We start from the raw sequence: 16,345 nt of genomic DNA, 5'->3' as shown, positions 1-16,345 counted from the left end.
CTTAGCTGTGGAGGGCAGTGTCACTGGCCCTCATATGTGGGATCTGAACCGGGGCCCTCTGGCGTCCCAAGCCAGTTCTTAACCATTGCGTCACTTGGCCAGCTCTGCTCCTATATATCTTATAAACCCAACAATACAGCATTATAGTTATTGCTTTATAGATTCTTAGGTCTTTTAAAGACATTAAGAGAGATGTTGGGAAATAGATTTATATACTTTTAAAAATATTTACCCACATATTTTCATTTCTGGTGCTCTTCATTTCCTCTTGTGAATTTGAATTACCATGTTGTGTCATTTCTTTGCAGCCTGAAGGATTTGCATTATTGTTTCTTTAAGGCATGACTGCTGTCTCCATTGTTTTCTAATGAGAAGTCAGCCTTTAATGATACTGGTTTATACCTGTGTATGAGTCATTTTTCTCTTGCTGCTTTCAAGTTCTTCTTTGTCTTTCAACAATTTAACTGTGATATGTCTAAGTGTGATTCTCTTTTCTTTATCCTATTTGCAGTTCATTGAGCTTCTTTGATGTATAGATTAATGTTTTTCATTATATTTTGAAAATTTTAACCATTTCTTCAAATATTTTTCTGCCTCTCCTTTTCCTTCTAATATTCCCATTACATATATTTTGAGTTAGTTAATGTTGTCACACAGGTCTCTGAGTATTCATTTTCTACAATTTTTTCACCTCTGTTCTTCAAATTGGATAATTTTTATTAATTTAGCTTTAAGTTCACTGGTTCTTTCTCTGCCATTTTAAATCTTTTGTTGAGTCCCTCTAGTGAATATTTTTATTTCAGTGATTGTAGTTTTCAACTCCAGAATGTCTTTCTTTTTCTTAAATTAAAAAAAAAAATCTATTTGTTGAGATTCTCTACTTGTGGGGTATTATTGTCATACTTGAATTCTGTAAGCATGGTTCTCTTTAGTTTTTTGACTGCTTTGATGTCATTGTCTGCTGAGTCCAGTACATGGGAACCCTGAAAGACTATTGCCTGATTTTTTCTTTCCTTAGTATGAGTCAAATATTTCTGGGTTTGTTTTGTATGTTTCACAATTTTTATTGAAAACTGTATAATTTAGATAATATATTGTAGCAACTGTGGATTCTGATTGCACCCTCCCTGCCCCTAAAGCTTGTCATTGCTGATTTTTGTTTGTTTAATAACTTGCCTAGAGTAAATCTGTGAAATCAGTTTGTCATGTCACACGTGAGAACAAATGTCTGCTCAGTTTATTATTGTTGTTATTTTTATTTTTAAGGATGGCTGCCCAATAGTTACCCTTTATGTCAGCCAATAATTGGTCAGAAATTGTGTTTAAATACAATTTGAGCCTTTTCTTTCTGTAAGTAAGGCTTTTTCTTTCTGCCGACAGATCTGTGTGTAGATTGGGGAGTACATTCACAGTTCAGACATTTTCAGGTTTGTCTCAGTTTTCATGTTCCTCTGAGACTTCTTGTGTCTCTAGCCAGGAACGAGTGGATAGTTTAGGGTCTCTCAAATCTCTGCTGCATATGTATGCAGTCTCTGTTCTTCCACGAATACATGGAGGGTTTATCAAGCCCATCTATTACTGTCTCTCCTCTTTTGTTAAGTCTTCTGCTAATCTGCCAGTCTGCTTGTTTCTTGCTCTCATTGGGACTACAACTTCATACTCACTTGGACAGCTTCAGAATTTTTCATTTCAATTCTGGGCATAGGTTTTCTGCTCTTCACTCTGAATCAACTTAGCCCTTCTCTCTCAGAGTAACTGCTAGTTTTCCTGGCCTGTTCCAACTTCTTAGAACTACTACATTGACTTAACTAATGGGGGAGAAAGAGTAATGGGAACTGGCTAAGGAAACAGTGCCACAGACTTCTGCTGTTCCTAAGGTCAATATATTTTCATGAATAGATACTTCTCAATTTATTGTATGCTTTGGGTCAACTTCCAATAATTTGAGATGATTGTTTTTGATAGCTTTTTTTTCCAGCTATAATTTTGCTTTTGCAGAGAGGGTTTTCCAAATTCTTACTCCATCATGCTGGAAGCTTCCTTTTGGTGTTTTTTGAAAGGTTTATTTATGTGGTTTTTCATACAAAGACATACATAATGTTCCATGAAAAGGATATTATTTTAAAGTTCATTTTAAATTTGTTTTCTAAGACATTACATTTCAGTTCGTCTAATGAAGATTGTAATTAAACAGAAATGTAATCTTTTTATTGTTGCAGATTTCAAGTTTCACCTATAAAGACAGGAATGAGGAATACAAAAGACAGTTCATACATCTACCTGATACAGAAAAGCTGATAGCAGGTAAAAAAGACAGGAAGTTGCAAAAAAAATTGTACTACCTCATTATCAAAATAGATCTCATGAGTGACAATGTTATAAAAAATTTCAACCTTTGTGCTAGATAGAAAATATTTCTCAAGATAAGCGCATGTTTTCATTCATAGTTAGACAATGTAAAACTAAGTTATAATTTGAGGAGGAGTGATTTCTGACTTATAAAAATATTAAGTATTGACTAAGAATATAGAACTAAAGGGAAATGATTTGTCACAATTTCTTCTAGTGCTTATTTCATATGGTTTTGTAGGGAAAATTTAAATTTGATGTTCAGTTTATATTATTTTTCCCCAGAAAAATGTACTCCTTACCAGATTATAGAGCAATTTTATAGAATTTTCTAGGGTTATATTATTACTCATATAATATTTCAGATAGATTTTTTTGGGAAATAGACTTTAAGAGGACAAATGTAGTCATTTTTCTTACAAAAGTGCCTTATTTTTAATATAAGCTTAATATAGATACTTTATGATAAAAATATAGAACTATGTTTTAGTGTATATTTTATTTAAACCATTTATTCATAGAACTTTCTCATATTTCTGATACTGTTGGGAAATATTCAATACAACAAAATTGAATTTCTAGATAGTTCAGCTCAGTACTTTAAAAATTATAATAATGAAGGGCCAGCTGAGTGGCTCAGTTGGTTAAGAGCTCTCTCAAGAGTTTGAGCTCTGAGCAACAGTGGTTCGAGTCCCGGCCTGAGCCTAGCAGCCGTTGAGCGGCCAACAGGTAGCAGGATGGTTCAGCTAAAAAAAAAAAAAAATTATAATAATGAATTAAAACAACTTTTAAGAACATTTGAAAGGAATATATTCTCATGATAAAATGTTCAAGTACTATAAGAAGGCATATAGTGAAAAATGAGTGACCCTTCTAACAAGGATCACTCCAACATTCTTCTGGTGATAATCACTTTAAATAATTTCTTATGTATATTTCCAGAAATTTTCTGTATGCACTTCAAAGGGAATATGCACATATTCCTAACAGAACTTAAGTGGGAGCACTCTGTGCTTACTGTTTGAATATGTTTAGAGCTTTCTATTAGCACTACTTAGGATCCACTTCATTCTTTTCATGGTTGCCTGGTATTCAATTGAATGAATTTTGCACCATAATTTATATAACAAATCCCCTATTGATGGACATTTTGATCGCTTCCTGTCTTTTACTATGACTACTAATGTTACATTGAATCTTTTTGTACACTTGTTTTATCATACATATGCACACATAGGATAAATTCCATGGTGGAATTTTGACAAAAAGGTAATGAGCATTTAAAGTTTATTGTTGCCAATTTACAACCCAAAAAGGCTGCACCAGCTTGTATTCTCATCAGCAGTGTTTGTAGTAAGTCCCTGTTTTGCCACAACTCACAAACTTTGCTTTAGCAAAATTTGGTATTTTGGAATGCTACATAATCATTGTTTAAATATGCATTTCTTTAATTATGAAGGAGGTTGAACATCTATTTATATGTGTATAAACCATTATCTCTTTTTCTGTGAAGCTTTCTTTTCATAAACTTTGCCCAATTTTTATAGTGGCTGTTTTTTTGTTAACTTGAAGTAGCTTGTTAGATGTTTAAAAAATTAGATCTTTTCCATGTGTGTAGGAAAGAACAAAGCTGGAAGACACACACTACTCGATTTTAAGGCTTATGCTGAAGCTAGAGTAATCAAGACAGTATGAGACATGCTAAAGGATAGACACTTCAATTAATGGAACAGTAAAAAAAGCCCACATAAAAATTCATACAAATATTGTGAACTGATTTTTGACAAAGGTGCATATTTAATGGAGAAAAGTGAACCTTTTCAACAAATGATGCAAGAGGCTTATTTTACTTTTAAAAAGATTCACACACATCTCAAAAGACAATACTCTAAGAAAAGGAAGTGGGGGTCTTTTTCCCTTTTTGCACCAGAGAAAATTAATTTTTTTCTTTTTTTTTTCTCCAAGATTTTTATTGGGGAATTTGGGGATGGGAACAGCACTGGGGAATTGGGGGAAGGGGAACAGACAAGTTGCTGTCCTTTTGTTCTTCAGTCTAGTTGTGGAGGATATTGCTTCACTGGCCCAAGTTGGCACCATCATTGCGCTCTTCCCGGGTGAGGCAGATCAGTCGCTGGCTTCTGGATGGCCACTCACTGTGGCTGCTGGCCGCTCACGCTGGCTGCTGGCTACACACAGTAGCCCATGGCAACCCACTGCAGCAGGGGCTGCAGCCTATGCCTTCTCCGGTGACTCTGGACAGCCCAGCTCCGGGTTGAGCTGTTGTTCAGCACCTTAGCTGTAGAAGGCAGTGTCACTGGCCCTCATATGTGGGATCCGAACCGGGGCTCTCTGGCATCCCAAGCCAGCTCTTAACCAATGCGCCACTCGGCCGGCCCAATTTTTTTCTTTTTCAATTTGTATTTACCCTTACAGTTTTCTTAGGTAAAAAGCAAACAAAATAACACCAAAAAATGTAAAATATAAAAAATGAGAATGATTATCGTTTGTATTTTAAATATTAAATCTGAAAGCAATCCTAAAAATGTTGTCCCAAAGTCTCTTTTAAGCAATGTTAGCATTACTGGACTCCAAAAGATAATTTCTGCTAGAAAAGAATACTTTCATATATATATTTGCTGAATGCTTAATTAAAAACACATTCTTTTAATTCATCTTCCTTATGGGTAAATATGCCTAAGTTCCTTGGTAAAACTAAATAGTACATCTTGTTTATTTAAATATGTGCACAGTACTTACTATGCAAGCTTACTGTAGAGATATATGGTGCTGATATACTCCATTTGTATTCTGATAACATTTTATACATATTTCTATTATATCTTTGTTAGACTATAGTTAGTAAAATAGTCTTTGAGATGGAGCCATTTAATTGTGCCAAAATTGATCTTGTAATAGCTAGTAAGTTGATGTTAGCACATGCATCAAAATGACCTTTATTGCTTATTGAATTTACTTAATTTTATTCTCACTTTCTAGTAATCAATTATAAAGTTATAAAATCCATAAAACAATTTTTCATAAACATTATTTTCTTATTCCATTTTATTTTTTTATTTTGATTTTTTTAAAGTTTTTATTGGAGAATTGGGGGGATGGGAACAGCGCTGGGGAATTGGGGGAAGGAGAAAAGACAAGTTGCTGTCATTTTGTTCTTCAGTCTAGTTGTGGAGGACGTTGCTTCACTGGCCCAAGTTGGCACCATCATTGCGCTCTTCCCGGGCGAGGCAGATCAGTCGCTGGCTTCTGGACGGCCGCTCACTGCGGCTGCTGGCCGCTTACGCTGGCTGCTGGTTACATACGGTAGCCCATGGCAACCCACTGCCACAGGGGCTGCATCCTATGCTGTTGCCGGCGACTCATGGCAGCCCAGCTCCAGGTTGAGCTGTTGTTCAGCATCTTAGCTGTGGAGGGCAGTGTCACTGGCCCTCATATGTGGGATCCGAACCGGGGCTCTCTGGCATCCCAAGCCACTTCTTAACCATTGTGCCACTTGGCTGGCCCTCTTATTCCATTTTATATGAATCAGATTGCTAATGTGACTCAAATCAGGTAGAATGTTGCCTTCTGAAATGCTGATAATTACATGTGTTTATCAGTAGGAAAATTGGGAGCAAAAAAAAAAGTAAAATCTTTTTCTTTTAAAAAGTTTTTTGCATTTTTTGCATAGGATATATTGCTAGGAAGACATTTTATACAAATTAAATTTTATTGAGGTACAAGTTTATTAAATAAAAATACACCTATTTTGGGGAATACATTTTTAAGATTACTGAAAAAAGTCTGTCAATCTATATTAAATAGTCTTCAGTTAAAATAATCAAGTTGGTTTCTATACTTTGAACATAGTTAATGTAAAGTAATGCAGTGGCTTTCATAGTGTGGTCCATAGGTCAGCAGTGTTGGCATCATCCGGGAGTTTGTTTGACATGCAAACTCTTCACCCCACTCCAGACATATTTAATCAGAAACTCTGGAGGAGAGACCTAGCAATCTGTCTTTTAATAAGTCTGCCAGATATTTCTGATCTGAAATTTGGGAAGCATTAAATTAATAAAATGTTTCAGTGGTTTAGATAAAAATTTCAGGACAACTCGAGGTGACCTTGAGCCTCATCCCTGTTTTTGAGATTCATACTAGTAAATGAGTAACTTAAGCTGCTTAATTATTTACTAAGGTTTTTTATTTGGTGGTATCTCAGTTTTGTTTTGCTGAAGGAAACATTTTAAAAGAGTGAATTACTTTGCTCAATTTTTAGTATTTGCTTAGAAATTTAACGTGACTAAGTTTAAATATTTTGAGGTTCATAATCTCAGTAACTTTTTCCTAAAATTGCTAATCATTTTATATAGTTTTAAAATTTAATCAGTTTAACTAAACCTCCTTACAGCAGCCCTTTCTATCTTGTATTATTGGTAATTTAGCAATACTATTTACATTAGCGAAAGAGCCAGATCTTAATCTTGGTATTAACGTGTTAGTAGGCAGTGGCATTTACGAGAACACTCTTGATTTTGTTGGTTTAGTGCTGAGGTGGAAAGGATCAACTTTGAAAAAAACTAAAAAATATATACAATTTTGGAGTCATACTTGTTCCCTCACTCACTCTTGTCCACCATCTAATTAATCGCCAATTCCCCATCAGTATTAACTTAGTATCTCTGTATCTAACTACTTCTTTCTCTTAATACTATTATCTCCTGGTCTGAGCCACCAACAGTTTTCCCCTGAATTTCCAACTGATTTATCTGAATCCATCGAACAAGGTGGTCTTTAATAAGATACATCTGATCATGTCCCTTCCATTTAAAACTCATCAATGACTTCTCATCAAGTCCATAGTCTACCATGGCTGGAGACCCCTTATATGATCTAGCTTCTCCAGATTCTGTAGTCCAGTGATATCTTTGTGTAGTTTCTCAAATGTGCTATTTCTTTTTTTTCTTTTTTTTTTTTTTTAGCTGAGCTATCCTGCCACCTGTTGGCAGCTCAGCGGCTGCTCAGCTCGGGCCAGGAATTGAACTGCTGTTGCTCAGAGCTCAAACTCCTGAGCGAGCTCTTAACCAACTGAGCCACTCGCCCGGCCCTATGTTTCTTTTTACCATGGGGCCTTTGCTCATACTGTTCCCTCATGGTCCGGCTGACCTTTTATTGACCTTTAGATCTCAGTTTAAAGATTACTTTTTCTGGAAAACTTTTCCTGATACGCTTTCTCCCTGCCCCATCCCCCATACCTATGTATGTCTTGTTATATTCTCTCATAGCTTTCTCTATGCTTTTGCCATACTTATTTTTGTATTTATTATCATTATTGTATGTTTTCTCTTCTAGACTGTGTTCCATAGGACAAAATCCATTTTTGGTAACCCTAGTGTGTATGGTGCACAAAGAATATGAATGAATGAATGAATGTATGAACTAATGAACAAAGAGTGATGTCTTTCCTTGTATTAAAATAGTATAAGATTTATTAAATTGCCAGATTTTTGTGACTAAGCTGTTCCTTATTTTTTGTATGTAGATTATGCTTGTGCTCTTCAGAGGGACATTTTGCTTCAGGGACGACTATACCTTTCAGAAAACTGGCTGTGTTTCCATAGCAACATCTTCAGATGGGAAACTACAGTAAGACATGTTTTGATTTGATTTGTTGATACAGATAATTGCATAGATAGAAATGTATACAGGCCTCCTAAAAACAATGTACTTTAGATTCTAAAGTAAATTTATATATATTTGTATACCTATATTCATATATGTAAATACAGTATATTTATGTGTTGTAGAAGTGTGTAATATATTTTTCTTAATACGTTGAGCTCTATTTGTATATACTTAATACAGTTTGAAAAAGAGATTTCAGATTGAAAAAAGCTTAAATATACATCCTTTTGACTGCCAAAATGATGTCTAAACTGACAGACTGAGGTGTGTGTGTGTGTGTATGTGTGTGTGTGTATGTGAAACATGAACACCACATGTCTTTTTACACTTTATCCTAATGTTAGAGATAGAAGCTGATGGGGAAAATTACTGAGGGGAAGAATGTCTGACTGCTTACCCTGTTTTTCTCAGAGAATTCAAGCATGTGCTTATTATTATTATTAACTCCTTCAGGTTTTCGACTGAATAGTCCAGATTATGTTGATGAAATACTGGGAATTTTGTGTTTATATATATATATATATATATATATATATATAATATGTATATATATGTATGTTTCTGAAAAATCCATTTTGCAATTTTTCATTCTTTTGTGTGTTTAGATTTCTATTGCTTTAAAGAATATAACCTTCATGACCAAAGAGAAAACTGCTCGACTCATCCCAAATGCTATCCAGATCGTTACAGAGGGTGAAAAGGTGAAAAACTTTTGTGCCTTTGCCTTTTTATATAACGTGGAGAAAATCTGCCTCATACTGGTCATCAGTGTTGGGAATATAGGGAATATCTAACTGAGATACATTGTATTTAAATAGTAGATTTTCATGTACTTAAATACTTATTGACAATTAACTTTAAATGACTACTAGCATTTTTTTTTGTACTTTATAGTTTTAAGAGAACTTTCTCCCATATTTTTCATTTCTTCATTATAAGAAGTAGGTAGGGTAAGTGTTAGCAAAACATCCTTATTATTTTATTATTTTTAATACTCCAATTATTGCATAATTATTTTTTAGTCAATAATGGTTGCATAATAGCAACTAAAAAAAACCAAATGGCTCTGGTGAACAGAGATTTGGGTACATACACATATACATATAATCATTATAATTTTTTTAGGATGGCAGTTATCTTTAACTGCTATCATTTTTATTCTTCTCCTATAGTATCTGTCAATTCTTAGTGGGGATATATGAAGAATCTTTCTAGACCCACCTGGAAAAATGATTAGGGCTCTGTGTGTGACCTTAGAGGTATAATGCTGAGAAAGAAAAAGAAATGAGGAAGAAAGGAAAAGAAGGAAAGTATGGAAGGAAATGAAGGGGAAGGAGGGGGAAGGAAATGAAAGAAAGAAAAAAGGGAAGAGAGAGGAAAGAGAAGTAAAGAGATAGAAGAGGGCAGAGAAATGCTATCATGACATTGAATAATTGTGATACTTTCAACCTTTCTCTCAAATGCACTTTAAGTTTTATTTTAGTTTTAAATAATCTCATCCTTACACAGAACTTCCAAGTACAGTACAAAGAACTTGCCCCCTCTGAACTATCTGAGAATAAAATTTCACTTTGAAGCCTCATTACCCCCTGACATTACCCCAGATATTTTAGTGTGATTTTTCAAACAAAGACATTCTCCACATAGCCACAGCATAATTATCAAAATCAAGAAATTATCATTGATCATTACCACTGTTTAATCCTCAAACCCTTTTCAATTTCCCCAATTATCCCAATAATATCCTTTGTAGCAAATAGACCCAGTTGAGAAATACATATTACGTTAGTTGGCATACTGTTTTAATTTCCTTATTCTGGAATAGTCCCTTAGTCTTTCCTTGAATTTTGTGCCCTGGACACTTTAAAAAAATCACAGGTCAGGTATTTTGTAGGCTATTCCTCAGCTGTGTTTGTCTGATATTTCCTTGTGATTAAATTTAGGTTATGCAGTTTTGGCAGAAATAGCACAGAAGCGATGCTCTGTTCTTTCCATTACATCCTATCAGATGACACATGATCAGTTTCTGCCATTACTGGTGATATTCACTTTGATCACCTAATTAAGGTGGTATCTGCCAGACTTGACTGTAAAGTTAGTCTATTTTCCTTTGTAATAATGTTTTGTGGCAAGCTACTTTGAAACTATCTAAATATACTATTCCTCATCAAATTTTAAATCTATTCATTGATTTACTTATATCAGTATGACCTCATGGTTTCTTGTTTTGTTCAATAAGTTATTCATTATTATCATTATTTATTTTGATGCTCAAGTTGTTCCAAATTTGGCCAATGGAAGCCCCCTCAAGTTGGCTCTGGTGTCCTTTTGACTATTCTCAGCACTGTTTGAGCATTTCCTTGCTTTTTGGTACAAGATGTTACAGGCTTTCCCTGCCTCAGCCCTGGAATCAGTCATTGCTCCAAAAAGTCTTGGTTTCTTTTAGGGGAGACTGATATTTAGAAGCCAGTGTGTTCATTGCTATTGGGGCATCACTGTTCCCGAGACCTCTAAGTGGGCAGAACATATATATATATATATATATATATATATATATATATATATATACACACACACACACACACACACACACACACACACACACATATACACTCACACACGCATACACATATGGTATATGTATATATATATGATATATATATATATTACATATAATTACATATACATATACATACTACACACACATATATACCCACTTATAAATCAGTGTTTATCTAGCTATCTATCATCTATCTGTGTATGTATCATAAACCACAAATTCACACCAATAACTCTTAATTCCTACCCAATACCACAGAGTTCATTTTTGATTTCTCCCTTTCATATTTGTAACTACCTTCCGTTACTATGAGAAACCAGGCTTCCATTATCCTTAATACGTTTACTTATTTGATCAGTTGGCCTGTATGGAACCAACCTTCATCTCTTCTTCCACTGCCCCCACATGGACGCCCTTTCACCTGACTTGGTTTCTGACACTTCCCGTCAGGCTCTTGCCCATCCCACTGTGACGTAGATGCTCTCACCATGTAAAAGCTTTCCTCACACTGCTTGGGCTGACACTGCGAGCCAGCACCTTCCCTGTGTTCACTTTACCCTGCACCAGCTCACCCCTCTATAGGGATGCCCTCTGTTCTCTGCCTTTGCTCTGACATTCTGGGCCAGTCTTTCACTGTGTGTGGTCACCCTTCCTTCTGTCATTGTGTGTAGTCACCATCCCCACCCTGCTCAGCCTCTGACTCATCCGCACTCCACTGCCCTCCTAGACTCTGTCACACCATGCTGCCCTCACCTGCTCTGGCTCTGATGTGCCTCTGTAGGCTGCCTCTGTGCGTGGCCATACTCTTCACCATGCCAGTGCTTTGAGACCCACACCTGGCTACCCCGTACATGGTCACTCTGCTTAGGCTCTGATTTGTGCCCCTCATGCCGTTCTTGTTCTAACACTGTGCTCCTGACCACTCCCATGTGTAAAGGCCCTTCTTTCCCACATGGGCTTTAACACTCTGCATAGGACAACCTCCTCATTGTTTTGTGGGTCTGATACCCTCCTTTGGGCTACTGCAGCTCCTCTACCCCTACCCTCACCTGTAGTGTGGATGCCTATGTTTCTCTGTTCCACCAACAGCTTTAGGGCTGAACTGTTCAGGAAGGGAAGAATAGCTAAAATAAACATTAATTTTATAATTAACACATGTATACATTGCATTGCTTAACAAAATCATCATACAGTTCTTAAACATCTTCTTTTCATGCCTACAGTTCCTAATCCTATTCCTTTCTTAGAGGCAAACACTGTTATCAGTTTGGTATGTATCTTTTCAGACCTTTCAGACCTTCTTCCTTTTTTATTTACTCACAGACACACACACACACACACACACACACACACACACACACATATACACACACACATAATGTAATATATATTATATGCGTGTAATATATATACTACATATGTTATTATATATATGCATATATATAAACATATAGTTTTGCTTTGTTTTTAAAGTAAATGCTTTCTTACACATGTTCTTTTGTTCTCCTTTCTTAAAAAAGAACTTAACATTATCTCTTGGAGTCACAGTTTAGAATATATAGATAGACATATCTCTGTTTGTTAAAGTGCTATATAGTATTTCACAGAATGGATTTACCGTGTTTTCCTTGACCATGAGTTCATTTCCAATGTTTTGTTATTACAAACAGTGCTGCAATGAATAGCCTTGTTTCTATAGGCCATTTCTCATTTATATAATGGAATTTCAGGGTCAGGCATTTTAATTTTAATTATGATACCTAGCGTTTGCTGAACATACTTGTTCTAGACACTGTCTTAAGTTCTTTATATATATTTTTTCATTTACTCCTCAAAAATATTTTCTACTATTATTATTCGCATTTTGCAGAAACTAAAGAAAAGAAAAGTGAACCAAAGTCATAGAACTGAGTGGTAGAGTCAGGACATGAGCCCAGGCAGTTGAATTGCAGAGACCCTGGTCTAACTACCTCTCCATATTGAATCAGTGATCTCTTTTTCTAGCATTATGGGGGGAAAAATCTACATTACTAAATATTAATTCTGCCATACTCTGTGATTAAAGGAGGGTTAATCATGGTACTTTTAGTTGTTTTAGGTTCTAGCATATGTTTTGTGCCCCAGCAGCTTAGAGATATCATTATCCAGAACTCCTCCCAAATGAAGGTTATTATTGAACAAAGATTTATTAATAAATTTTTGAAGTTGGATATCTAGTAAGAGATAAAATAAAATGGTAATTTATGTAGATTATCCAGAAAGATGGGACTATTAAGGAATTGAGAATGTGGTGGTTGTATACAAGAGGGGATAACGTTGGTAATAAGTTATTTAGTTAAGCAGTGGGAATTAATAAGTGTAACACAGAGGTGAAAAAGAGACAGACTAGGAGATTTTTCTTACCTACATATCTGAACACAGGGTTGTAAGATTACTGTAATCCAAAAGGCAAAACAATTTGGTCTAAGAAAAGGAAATAGGGGACAGTAACTAGTAATCATTAGATCACACATTACATATGTAATCCTGTTTGGAAAACCTCCTAGATAAATCCCTGTTATAAAAAGTTTTGCTTTATGGAGAATATTATATAGCAAAATTTCAATTTACTAATTGGAAAATAGCACTATAACATCTTCATATGAAAAATATAAACACCCAAAATATTATTTGTTTGACATTTTATTTAATAAGTCAAACATAGAATTGAGCTTTCTCATTCCTAAAAATAACCATTCAATCATGAAAAGTCACTAATTAGGGGATCGGAAGAGATGATACACTGAGAAACTGTATTTAGTGCTGCCATTTGTCATATTTTCTCATAAAAGCCTATTTTAAAATGTTACTTTGTAAATCACTTAAATGCAGAGGAAGAGATAGGTCTAAAGGCAAACACAGAATTATAGATTGAAACATGCTAATTTTTCTTTTACAGCATTCAAAGCAAAGCAAAGTTTAATGTTCATATGGGTTTTTTATATCTATAATTAGTAGAGGTTAGGTATTTCTGGATTTTTTAGAAGACTATGATCCTTAAAATAAATATGTCTCTGAAATCCCCTGTATTTTTTCCTGTTCTTCATTTATACTTATCTCAAGTGGCTTCCAAATCATATCTCTGCAAAGTTTAGAATAAATAAAATTTTAATATTTTTCTTAAGTTTATTTAGATGGGTTTTCATAGCTAAACTATGATGAACAAAAATAACTGCTTATTTCAAGCTGCTTTCCCTAGTAAATATTGATAAAATTGTATTTTCTGTAAGATATAATTTTGAAAGACACCTTGTTCATGCACCAATTACCTGTTTTTTTTTTGTCTATTGTAGCAAAGAGTTAAACAAAAATAATATATAAATTAGGCAGTGGTCACCCACTAGTTTGCTTTGACCATAGCAAATGACAGCAGACTTTTGTGACAGATACTTGCCCCTTTTTCTAATGACACTAAAATTACCTTATTATGTTTGTTTTCAGTTTTTCTTTACATCTTTTGGTGCGAGGGATAAAAGTTACCTCAGCATCTTTAGACTGTGGCAGAACGCACTATTAGAGAAGGTAAGTGTTCATATCAGAGGCAAGTATTTGTTATAATAGCAACCTCCTAGTACATACCTAAGCAGCATTTGTGAATTGAAAAGCTTTTCATTTTTGGGCCGGCTGAGTGGCTCAGCTGGTTAAGAACTTGCTCAAGAGTGCGAGCTCTGAGCAACAGCGTCACCGGTTTGATCCCCACATGGGCCAGTGAGCTGTACCCGAGCTGAGCTGCCACTAAGCTGCCAACAGGTGGCAGGATGGCTCAGCTGGTGAGAGCACGTGCTCCTAACAACAAGGTTGCCTGTTCGACTCCCACATGGGATGGTGGGCTACACCCACCCACAACTATGATTGAACACAGTGCCTTGAGCTGAGTGGTGTGACTGGACTTGGAGCTGAGCTTGCTGCAACCTCCACAAATAAGTTTGAAGGACAACAACTTGGCTGTTCCCCTCCCCCAATTCCCCAACACTGTTCCCCTCCCCCAGTTCCCCAATAAGAAGAAAAGCTTTTTATTTTCTGGAATTAATTTTTACTAGACTATTTAAATTCCAAGAAGAAACTTGAAGCAAAACAAAATCCATAGTTACAAGTTAAGATGTTAATTGTAATCCCCAGGGTAACCACCTGGAAAATAACTTTAAAAATGTATTAAAGGAAATAACAAGAGAAATAAAATGGTACACTAGAACTATCTATTTAACACATAAGAAGTCAGCAATGGAGGAATGGAGGGGCAAAAAGATATAAGACACATAGAAAACAGATAACAAAATTACAGACATTATATTAAATCATTAAACACAAATGGATCAAACACTTCAATCACAAGACAGAGGTAGGCAGAATGAATGAAAAAAAAACCCAAAAACAAACATGATCCAACTATATGATATCTGTAAGAGACACATTGGATTTAAAGGCACAAACAGATGAAACATAAAAGGACAGAAAAATACATACCATGCAAACAATAACCAAATAGAGCTGAAATGACTGTAGTAATATCAGACAAAATAGATTTTAAGATAAAAATTAATAGAGGCAAGGAAGAATTTTTTAAAGAATGTTTTATAATAATAAAAGGATCAACCTATCTGGAATTCATAACAATTATAAACTTATATGCACCTAATAATAGAGCCCTAAAATACATGAAACAAAAACGTGCAGAGTTAAAGGGATAAATACATAATGCAATAATAGTTGGAGCTTTCAGTACCTCACTTTCAATGATGGATAGAACAACCAGGAAGATCAACAAGGAAATAGAAGACTTGAACAAAACTGTAAGCTAACTAGAACTAAAAGACATCTATGGGACCCTCTACTCAAAACAGAATACATAGAAAAACAAAGGCCTACAACCTAGATTGCTTTATCTAGCAAGGTTATCATTTAAAATTGAAGGAGAGATAAAGAGCTTCCCAGAAAAGAATAAGCTAAAGGAATTTATTACCACCAAGCCAACATTGCAGGAAATGTTAAAAGGGCTTCTTTAAGCATAAGAAAGAGAAAAACAACCTTTAAAAGGGCTTCTTTAAGCATAAGAAAGAGAAAAACAACCTAACTAACGAACACCAGGAACACAAATAACAAAATGGCAATAACTAAGCACTTATCAATAATCCCATTAAATGTAAATAGATTAAATGCTTCAATCAAAAGATATAGGGTGGCTGAATGAATAAGAAAGCAAGATCCTTGCATATGCTATATACAAGAGACTCACCTCAGATCAAAAGACACATACAGGCTGAAAATAAAGGGATGGAGTAAAATATTTCATGCAAATAGAGCTGAGAAAAAAATGGAGTAGTGATACTTATATCAGATAAAATTAAATTAAAGAATATAATAAAGGACAGAGAGGGGAACTTCATAATAATAAAGGGATCGATCCAGCAAGAGGACATAACCCTAGTAAACATCTATGCACCTAACATAGAAGCCCCTAACTATATAAAACACATATTGACAGACATAAATATGGAGATCAACAGTAACACTATCATAGTAGGGGACTTCAACACCCTGCTGTCACCAATGGACAGATCCTCCAGATAGAAAATCAATGTGGAAACAGCAACCTTAAATTACACATTAGACCAGCTGGATTTAACTGATATTTTCAGAGCATTTCATCCCAAAGCTACAGAATATACATTCTTCTCAAGTGCACATGGAACATTTTCCAAGATAGACCACATGTTA

At 35.0% G+C, this 16,345-nt stretch overlaps 1 protein-coding gene across 4 annotated transcripts in view; it reads left to right on the top strand.

Annotated features, from left to right (window-relative positions):
- Positions 1-16,345, top strand: part of GRAMD1C (GRAM domain containing 1C) — a 101,949-nt gene that overhangs the window by 24,089 nt on the left and 61,515 nt on the right. For 3 of the 4 annotated variants that reach the window (XM_019652207.1, XM_019652206.1, XM_019652211.1), the window contains 4 exons: positions 2,220-2,304; positions 7,889-7,992; positions 8,637-8,732; positions 14,072-14,152. In XM_019652207.1, the coding sequence (XP_019507752.1) occupies positions 2,220-2,304; positions 7,889-7,992; positions 8,637-8,732; positions 14,072-14,152 (366 nt within the window). The remainder of the gene's footprint in view (positions 1-2,219; positions 2,305-7,888; positions 7,993-8,636; positions 8,733-14,071; positions 14,153-16,345) is intronic. The other variant, XM_019652208.1, reaches the window with a different exon arrangement.

This window comes from Hipposideros armiger, unplaced genomic scaffold (genome assembly GCF_001890085.2).
Source record: "Hipposideros armiger isolate ML-2016 unplaced genomic scaffold, ASM189008v1 scaffold_176, whole genome shotgun sequence".
Lineage (NCBI taxonomy): Eukaryota > Metazoa > Chordata > Mammalia > Chiroptera > Hipposideridae > Hipposideros > Hipposideros armiger.
This window is presented reverse-complemented; position numbering and strand designations above follow the sequence as displayed.